At 45.4% G+C, this 9517-nt stretch overlaps 1 protein-coding gene across 2 annotated transcripts; it reads left to right on the top strand.

Annotated features, from left to right (window-relative positions):
* The first annotated feature begins 3676 nt into the window (after window positions 1-3676).
* On the top strand, window positions 3677-8121 carry LOC122368944 (nuclear pore complex protein Nup98-Nup96-like). 2 transcript variants are annotated; one of them, XM_043343277.1, is made up of 3 exons: window positions 3677-3761; window positions 4560-4739; window positions 7660-8121. In XM_043343277.1, exons 2-3 carry the CDS (start codon window positions 4569-4571, stop codon window positions 7780-7782), a joined length of 294 nt encoding a protein of 97 aa, XP_043199212.1. In that variant the 5' UTR covers window positions 3677-3761; window positions 4560-4568; the 3' UTR covers window positions 7783-8121. The 2 variants fall into 2 exon arrangements, with proteins under 2 accessions (XP_043199212.1, XP_043199213.1); XM_043343278.1 differs by having other exon boundaries at window positions 3719-3757.
* Window positions 8122-9517: the final 1396 nt, after the last annotated feature.

Genomic DNA, 9517 nt, shown 5'->3' with positions numbered 1-9517 from the left:
GGTGCTGCTGCACGTGCGCACGTGCAGGGGTCGTTTCCAGATCTCGAGAACGGCTCGACCGATTGCGCTCAAATTTGGTATACAGTTAGGGACCGGTTAGTAGGGTGCCGTGCACAAGTCAGTTGGGACCCATCTTGCACGTGCGCACGTGCAGGGTGCCGCTTCCAGATCTCGAGAACGGCTTGGCCGATTGTGCCCAAATTTGGCACATCGCTAGAGACCGGTTAGTAGGGTGCCGTGCACAAGTTAGTTGGAGGTACCCCCTCGAAATTTCGCACGTGCAAGGCCCGCCCTCTCGCTCGCTCCGTTAGTCGCCCCAAAAGGCGTTATACTGGTCATAAATGAGTAAGTCAGAAAACACCGCAGTTTTCCTCTTAACGTTGGACCATAACGTAACGCCAGCGTCATTTTAGGTCAAATTATGACATCTCAGACTTCCTTTTGCCAGTACTCGTCAAATGAATGCAAGAGGCTACTTAATTGTCTATCACTTTTGAAGGTGTAATAATAAAACGGGAATATCAAAATAGCCACTGGTTAGAGTCATCTACAGCACAGCCCTAGAAATATGGCGAACGGCCGCTTTGCCTCTAAAAAGTTGTTTTTGACTGCGTCCTTTAGAAAATGTCAATAGTTTAGGCCAGTTCCATATCTGTAAACAAAAATGTAGTAAACAGCGTGAATTTCCGGTTCATTTAACGCTTATGTTAGATTTCAATGTAGTGGGGTCACGAAGGTACGAATTGTTTTCAATGTCCATTGTGCTTAGGAAACTAACATGGCCAGCTAGTTCTTACACGAACAGCGAATTCACGATGTGATAATCCATGACGCATAGGCCGTAATTGTTTTCCGCTTGTTTACGTTCACAACACAACACGGTTAACGATCAACGTAACATGACACAGCATGTCTAGAAACCATCCATGATAAGAGGGTGTATAGAGCTGGTAGATAATACACTCTGGATTCTGGGTGGAATGACCCAAATATTTCGTAACTAGGCTGTTGCAACTTTGAACACCGCAATTGCACTTTGTACCAGGAGATGACACGACACCTACAAAAAAGATGCGTAATACGCGAAAAGGCTGATCCATTATAAAAAGACTATTGCGAAAGAGAATGAGGACGGGAAGGTTTGGAACTTCAATGGGGCTGGGGTAAACACTAGCACGTTAAACGACATCCCCACCTATTCTTATTTCAGTCTTCAGGGCGCCGTTGAAAGAGCACTAACAGAACAGTCCCAGGAAAGCTGGCGTCCTGGATGAACGGCAACAGCGACACCAAAAGCTAGTCTGAGCGACTGTGCCTCGCCCGATTGTAAGCCAACGTTTAGACGGTTTTGGAAAACTAGAGTCCAGATATGTTGGCGGTTCGTTCATTGACCTTCATTGACGCCATGCTTTTTTACAACAGCTTTATTAAACAGCTTAACTTCAACTAGATATTTGAACTTGTTGCCAATCGCATATTGATATAGCATATAAGTACCAGTAGGGGCATTCCACGATAGATCGACCAAAAATAAATAAAATTTACACCCTCATATTTTATTTTTTGCTTAAAATTGGTCTAATGGGTTGTGATGGGCGGGGAACCCAGCTGTGGCAAGGATTTTTTTCTTCGAACAACGGTTTCCGAGATATAGCCTCGGGCAGTTCCTGGAGGTCACACTGCAACCCTATGTTTGGCGGCTTATAACTCAGAAACTATTGGTTTTCTATGGTAAAAACTTTATATGGTTCAACTCGCAATCAACCAACAAACGTTTTGGCTATCTCGGATTTTCGATTTTTGAAAATTTTGATCACGTGACATCTTGACCTTTTTTTCGAAGAGTGACCTTGATATTTTCCCAACTGAAAGTCGCAATTATGTCTGATGACGATTAAAGCCTTATCAATTGTCATTCATATGCGCAAATAAAAAAGTGGCTTTCGGCCTGCGTTGACCTCAGGTCAGGTCATTTTTATGACCTTCCCATTATTACGAGCGGGAGCGACAGCGAGATCTCGAGAACAAAGCAAGATAGCGACAAGTGGTAAACGGCACAAAGTACACATGGATAAGGTCTACAATTTTTACTCAGGTTATTTTCAGGTCAGGTCAAAGATGACGTCACAGGGGTAAAAAGAAAGTCTAAATGGCGGCACTACATATATATGAAGTTTTTCTCGAATAACTTTCAAAGTATCCCAGCTAGGAACAAACTAATAGCACCATCGTGATCCTCTCGTCGATCCGCATCGAAACATCTGTATGTTGACCTCAAAAGGTCAAGGTCAAAAGTTGACCTTAGGTCACGTGACCTTAAGGTCATCATATATATCATTCGATGGGCCTTGACGAGCTGAACACAATGAGCCTATCCGCGCGGCTGTATCTCAAACCTGTAAGGAATTATATGCAAAAAACATTTGGTGACCTTTCATGACGTCACATGACCCAAGAGCAACGTCACAGTTGACCAAGAGCAAAAAAGGTCTCAAGGTAGTCAAAGTTAGTCGTATATGAAGTCACTCATGGTATATTAGGCAATTCCGACGCGTTTTAGTGTAAAAATAAGGGAGCTGATTTTTCCCCAATTGACTTATAATGGGGTGGTCAAGAAATTGACCTGATCTTAGGTCATCGGTATTGAAATTCAAAACGAACTGGCGCTAGGCGAAAGAACACAATGGTGCCTGTTCCACGTCTCTTTCTTTATTAGATCAAAAGGTACAGCCAAAACTATTTTGACTTCCTTTTTACCCCTGTGACGTCATCTTTGACCTGACCTGAAAATGACCTCCGTAAAAATTGTAGATCTTATCCGTGTGAATCCTGTACCGTTTACCGCTTGTCGCTATCTTGCTATATTCTCGAGATCTCGCGTCGCTCCCGCTCGTAATAATGGACAGGTCATAAAAATGACCTGACCTGAGGTCAACGCAGGGCGATAGCCACTTTTTTTATTTGCGCATATGAATGACAATTGATAAGGCTTTAATCATCATCAGACATAATTGCGACTTTCAGTTGGGAAAATATCAAGGTCACTCTTCGAATAAAAGGTCAAGATGTCACGTGATCAAAATTTTCAAAAATCGAAAATCCGAGATAGCCAAAACGTTTGTTGGTTGATTGCGAGTTGAACCATATAAAGTTTTTACCATAGAAAGCCAATAGTTTCTGAGTTATAAGCCGCCAAACATAGGGTTGCAGCGTGACCTCCAGGAATTGCCTGAGGCTATATCTCGGAAACCGTTGTTCGAAGAAAAAAATCCTTGGCACAGCTGGCTTCCCCGCCCATCACAACCCATTAGACCAATTTTAAGCAAAAAATAAAATATGAGGGTGTACGGCTTTGGTCGATCTATCGTGGAATGCCCCAGTAGTGATCTATGAGCCAAGCGAAGGAAGTGTCGGTGAAGCCTGGTGTTAGTGCGGCGGCTCGAGTCTGTGTAATTATTCGGCACCCCCTAAGCAGGTCTCAGGAGTCGAGGTGTTCGCCACACGACGGAAAGCCCTGTTGGTCGCACCCTCCCGGTTCGTTACCGGCTCGTCTTCCAAAGTAATCCCACGTCATGACGCTACAGCGATCACCAGATCAGGGCTGCCGCATAGCGTGCAAAGCAATTCGTGGAAGCACACAACGGGTTTTGAGGCGACAGAGCCTCCCATACGGCAAGCTGGCTATATAAAGGGAGTCGAAGTTGAGAAACGGGCACTTCCCCACTGAACTAAGCGGATCACCGTTGCTGCTCGCTTTGTAGGTAAGTTGGTCGAGGGAGAGTATCGTTTTTAGGCGGGGCTCACTGCGCCAGATATGTTGAACGGGCGTGCACGTAGTTGTGGATCAGTCAACAGCTATCCACCATTTGCAATGCGCAATGCGCATGTACATACTTTTGTCTGCAGCTCTCCTGTGGATATGTTGGGGTATGCTGCTGATGTGAAGTATTGCGAGTGACTATAAAATGCCGCAATAGCGTGAGAATGCTAGATAACTCGTGGGCGTCATTCGTATGGAGCAATTCAGCAAAATAATTTCGTTTGTTCCCTTAGTAGGAACGCTGGATAGCGAGTGTTAGGAAGCTGCCGAATAGAAATACCATTGATACTGTAACAACTCATTGAAATAATGACCCGCGTTAGCCTATGATGCAGCAACAGTTAAATGATGGCTAGCGAAACCCTATATTAGGCGTTCTCACAATGCCTTAAGTGGAATATGGAACGCAATAAACAAGGCATACAATCTACATTTGTGCATGCTGCTACATTTCGATCTTCCGTTCCTTATGATGTAGGTATGTTGCATACCAAATGTAGTGTGACGATGATAACTCAAGTTTATTGTGAAAAAAACCTTTATGTCCTTTACAACAAACTCGAGTTATTATCGTCATTGTACATCTCTGATTCGTTACAAATGTAGTGTTTGATATCTACCTTTTTAAGCTAACAACTACACCCAACATAGCTTCCATTCTGATATAGCTGAGGTCACACCGTAGCCCTGTGACAACCAAAAGAATGTCTCACCTTCTGTCTTCGTTTCCACTTTCTAGACTTCAACCATGAAGCTCGCTGTCGTTCTCGCCTGCCTGCTGGTGGCCGTCGCTGCCAAGCCCCAGCTTGGATTCCCATTTGGCGGTGGCACCGGCGATGCCTTCGCGGGGTCCACCCAGGGACAGAACAGTGGTCCGTTCGGTACTAGCCAGATCCAACAGAGCAGCGCTGGTGCCCGAGTAAGTACCAGTACTTAACCCTCGCCCGCACATGGGGGGGGGGTGGTTGCCACCCCCCCAGGCAGTCTTTCTGCTCTGCACTCAACATTTTTAGAGCTAGAAGGCTGATTTTTCGTATAGCTGCTCGTCTATCCTTTCTTGATGTCAACTGAAAATTTCAAGTTTCTGTGATTTTTGGTTTCGGAGATATGACCTTGTTTTTCAGGTCATGTCATGACCCAAATGGCCAATTCTCAACATCTTGCGTTTGCCATGGGCCTTGTGAGCTTTTGACACCCTGATTTCGGCCTTTTTTGCCAGTCTTACCTCCCACCTATCATGGAACATATTGTTCGACGATGTACAGGGGTCAAGGTCAGGGTCAAGGTCAACCTAGGTCATCTAAGATAATTGCGTTTTAGGCAAGCTGAATTTACTTTTCGTGAAGTTTTTTGACTGCATTTTTGGTAAAAGCTTCTCAGATCATGATTTTATGTGATATGGACCCAAAAACAATCGGTGCACACATCAGTATACACACAGACACACACAGACATACAAACACATATAATTGACCTTGACCTAACTTGACCTGAAATGACCTCAGCAGCAAAATTCTGGTCGGATAGTGTGACAAAGAGGTTCTAGCTGGCTTAGCACCAGAAAACAGCATCGTCATCGGTATTTGATAAGCAGCGCACTTGATATCCAACGGTGACCCAAAACAGCAACATTTTTTAGTTTGACCTGACCTGGAAGGTCAATGACTGACCTGAGAAGGTAAAACTGGGTATCATTGGATTTGTCTCTTCCCAAAGAATCTTTTTGGTCTTTACTGCTAAGCTCTATCTCCAACAGGAACGAAATGGCGCGGGGGGGTGGCAACCACCCCCCCCCCATGTGCGTTCTAGGATGGGAAAATGGCATGTGCGGGCGAGGGTTAAAGGACTTGAGGGTGACAAGACCTCGACGATAGTATATTGAATATTCAGAGGACACATAGTGATGAAACAACATAGAATATAGAACACATATAACACATAGAACATAGAACATAGAAGAGGACTGTTTAGAACGCCGGAATAGACTGGCATACTGTCTGTTCTATGCCACTGTCTGTTCTTCTATTCTAGTCATTGCATGTTTGTGACTTGAAAAGGTACCGGTTTGCATGTTCAAAAATAATTTAGCAAACCTGATGCCGTTATAATCGGCTACAGCCAATATTATTGCGCTTTTGTAATGCAAGGGCTGGGGAATTCGCAGTTTTATACAAACATGTATATGTTACAGGCAAAGTGAAAACTCGGGCATTTTGCAAAATGCCTAGGCAATTTGCAAAATGCCTGACTGGCTAGGCATTTTGCAAAATGCCCAGGCAATTTGCAAAATGCCTGACCGGCCAGGCATTTTGCAAAATGCCTAGGCAGTTTGCAAAATGCCTGACATCGAACTCACACCAGCGACGATGCGTAAGCATCATTGTAAGTGCCGCCAACAGGGGTTAATCACAAGCGATACGCACCAAGTGGGAGGACACACAGTGAGACATTCTCCGGGTAGCGCTGCCGAGTTCAATGTCACTGGGCCCCAGGCAGCGCGAGCGGCCCGGCCGCCGCGTCGGCTACCGGGCGCCCGGCGCGGTTTTATCGGTAAACACGCGTTAAACACGGTTATGCTTCTAAGAGCCTTGATGACTCTGGAAATACTTTGTGTGGATATTGATCAGAAAAGAATGTTCTTTCGATGTATGGTAGCTTGGTTGGCGAGCCACACGTCTACATTATCAATGCATTGTGACTGTGTAAAGATGAACATGCCCGTTGCATGTAAAACTTGTAATTTCTAAGCGTCTTTTTATTACAAAGGTGTGCACGTGGGTCGTGGATGACCAAAAACTTGCTTTTCTGGAAAAGCGGAAAAGCCACATGTTCTTGTTGTCTATGGAATGTATCTCATCTCATTCCAATGCATTGCCATTGTTTTTTAAATGCTGTTTTTCCTGAAATGTACCAAAAATGGCTGATTTCTCAAGGTATAGACCATTTCTTTCCACGTGACACGTGATTAACAAAAATGTTTATTGGATACGTTTGTCTCTGTTCTATCGATCGCTGGCAACCCCGTGTCGCTGCGGCACTCTCTTGCCGTGATGTAAATAAGCACGGGAAACGAAGAATGTCGGGTCAATATTCGGCCGGTCGCCGCGTTTTTCCGCGCCCATGTTTCTCTGTGCCATGCTCCGCGCCCCATCGCAGCATTCCTACACACGAACGGCTACAACTCCGTATACGAAAATTATAGGGAGACGTTGGCTCAATCTACACCATTCAGTAGTGGTTCCATCTCGACGGAAGTGGCGCAAGACGTGGGTAGATTCGTAAATATTGAATGTGTTTGGGGCTCAGGCACATGGGAGCGACATGGTCAACGCCTGTGGTAAATAAAAACGGTAAAATAAATCAATCACAACTCAGGCATTTTGCAAAATGCCTGACCCGCCAGGCATTTTGTAAACTGCCTAGGCAGTTCGCAAAATGCCTGGTGGGTCAGGCAGTTTGCAAACTGCCTAGGCATTTCGCAAAATGCCTGGCGGTCAGGCATTTTGCAAATTGCCTGGGCATTTTGCAAAATACCTAGCCGGTCAGGCATTTTGCAAATTGCCTAGGCATTTTGCAAAATGCCCGAGTTTTCACTTTGCCTGTAACATATATAACTACTATTCTTTGTTGCGTAAAACTATTGTATATTGTATAGTGAATGTTGGGCAACATGTGATAGTCCTGTGTGTAATGTGTGTGAGCATATGACATATGAACAGCCACACTGAAAAGTATAACACTTCCCTTCCCGCATCACACATGCGCCACAAGTCCACCAAAACTCGCATTTCCAGCATGTTCACATACTCGTCTAACGAATCCACCACGCTCTCTCGCAGGGCTCTGCCTCTGGATTCGGCTCGTCCAACAATCGAGCCCAGAGCACAGTCGGCCAGAGCACAGGGATCTTCGGGAACAGCCAGTTCGCCAACAACCAGGCGACCAGCAACCAGCGAGGCTAGCTCCCGCGCGAGGACAGACCCGATCGGACAACTGCAACTCCATGGCGCTAAGACAACTTAAACTAAGCGAAAGCAAGCTGTCATTTTCGTGTGAAAGTGCCAAAGTTACAGAGTTCGTTAGCTGAACGCTAGCGGCGCGAAGACAACCGTCACGAGAAGGCACGGGGCTTACAGAGTTCTTACACAAGATGCTGGAAGTTCGGGGCGAAAACGGCATCTGCAAGAAGTCGTACTGACATGGCCGCATGTGCAAAGGCAGTAATCCACCTATTTCTGGTAATGCGTGAATGCGGATATGCCAAAAATTATGCTGCTATTGAACAATAAACATGATCAAAATATGTGAAGTTTTTGATTCTAGAGTCTTGAAATCAGTGACTAAGTACGCTTATATAGACAATAAATTTAATAACACTTGTTTCACATGTTACACCAACCGAATACGCTTTGTATGCCGAGCATTCAATAAGCCAAACCAGCACCAACAAGGTTGTTGAGGACGTCGCCGCTTTGTCGTTCCAAGTTGCAGCATCCTTTGCTTTCAAAGCTATGTCACTGCACGTGCAATTTTGAAAAGTCACCGACCAGTAGCGGCGGAACACCTTCAATTAAAGGGGGGCACTGCCAACTTCTGGTCCCATTCTTTCCATACAACGCTCATAGGGCTAATGTTAAAATATCAAAATCAAAGGGGGCACGGTGCCCCGGTGGCGAATTTCCTAAGTGTGGAACTATTCATACCGTCGCCCGTTCGAGTGACGTCATCACTCGGCGCTGGCGGCTAGGTGCATGGATTGACAGGTCCTTAAGTTGGCGAAGAGGCGGAGCCAGTTATCCTGCGTAAATATTTAGTCAGTCTTAATTTTAGCGAGTTCCCTAGTTAGAGAAAAAGTAACTTGTTCTACGTGAATATATAACCGGTGTTATTTCAGTTATCGTTCGTGCATTCGCCCACCTTGGAGCATATCTCCTACGAGGTGCTTGAGTTTTGACGGTGGGGTTTGTGCACTGCGTTTCGCTTCAGCATTGAGCAAATGTCTTCAGTAGGTATTACGGCTGGTGATACTGCCTATCGGCGTTGAATGATGTTTGACACCAATAGGACATAAATTAGCAGGTAGTGCGAATTTATTGTTAGCAGATTTATTAGCGAGATTATTAGCAGATTTATTAGCGGATTTATCATTTATCTTATTAGCAGGTAGTGCGGATCTATAGTGCGGATATTGAGTGACGCCATCTGGACCGATGCTGGAGATGATAGCGCCACCTGCCGCCACTTAACTGCGCGCCACTTGTAACAGTGCCTGGCTGGTGCTGTGTGTTGATTGTTTGAAGCGACTAGTACCTTATGACGCATAATATAAGGTCACTTTGCAAAATTAGAGGAGCATGGACGAATCAATTTGTGAGACATTGACGCTTTAGTAATACATGATTGTTCCCAACACAAGATATGTATTAGATTTTAATGTAATTCCTCAACTTCCCATAATAACACCAGGGGCGCTAGTGCCGCGCGCTGCTAGCCTATAATCGTGCAGCGATTGGTCAGCCGACTGTGAGCCATGACGTCACAGCCTGTAACGTCATCTCGGCGAAGCTTGCGCCAATCACAGACCTTAGGTATGGGCAGTTCGACACTTAGGAAACTCGCGCCCCGGTGCCCTCCCCGTTCCGCCGCCTATGTCACCGACATTCTCAAAGAGCCCACGATTACTTTACTTTATTTGCA

Source organism: Amphibalanus amphitrite, unplaced genomic scaffold, assembly GCF_019059575.1.
Source record: "Amphibalanus amphitrite isolate SeventyFive unplaced genomic scaffold, NRLGWU_Aamphi_draft 000991F_arrow, whole genome shotgun sequence".
In the NCBI taxonomy this organism is placed as follows: Eukaryota; Metazoa; Arthropoda; class Thecostraca; order Balanomorpha; family Balanidae; genus Amphibalanus; species Amphibalanus amphitrite.
Note: the sequence above shows the minus strand (reverse complement) of the source record. Positions and strands in the feature narration are given on the sequence as shown.

Bases quoted from the DNA above. Each gene is read 5' to 3' on its own strand.
- LOC122368944 (XM_043343277.1), top strand. From the start codon at position 4,569: ATGAAGCTCGCTGTCGTTCTCGCCTGCCTGCTGGTGGCCGTCGCTGCC. The intron at 4,740-7,659 runs GTAAGTACCAGT...GCTCTCTCGCAG, and splicing joins AGAGCAGCGCTGGTGCCCGA to GGCTCTGCCTCTGGATTCGG.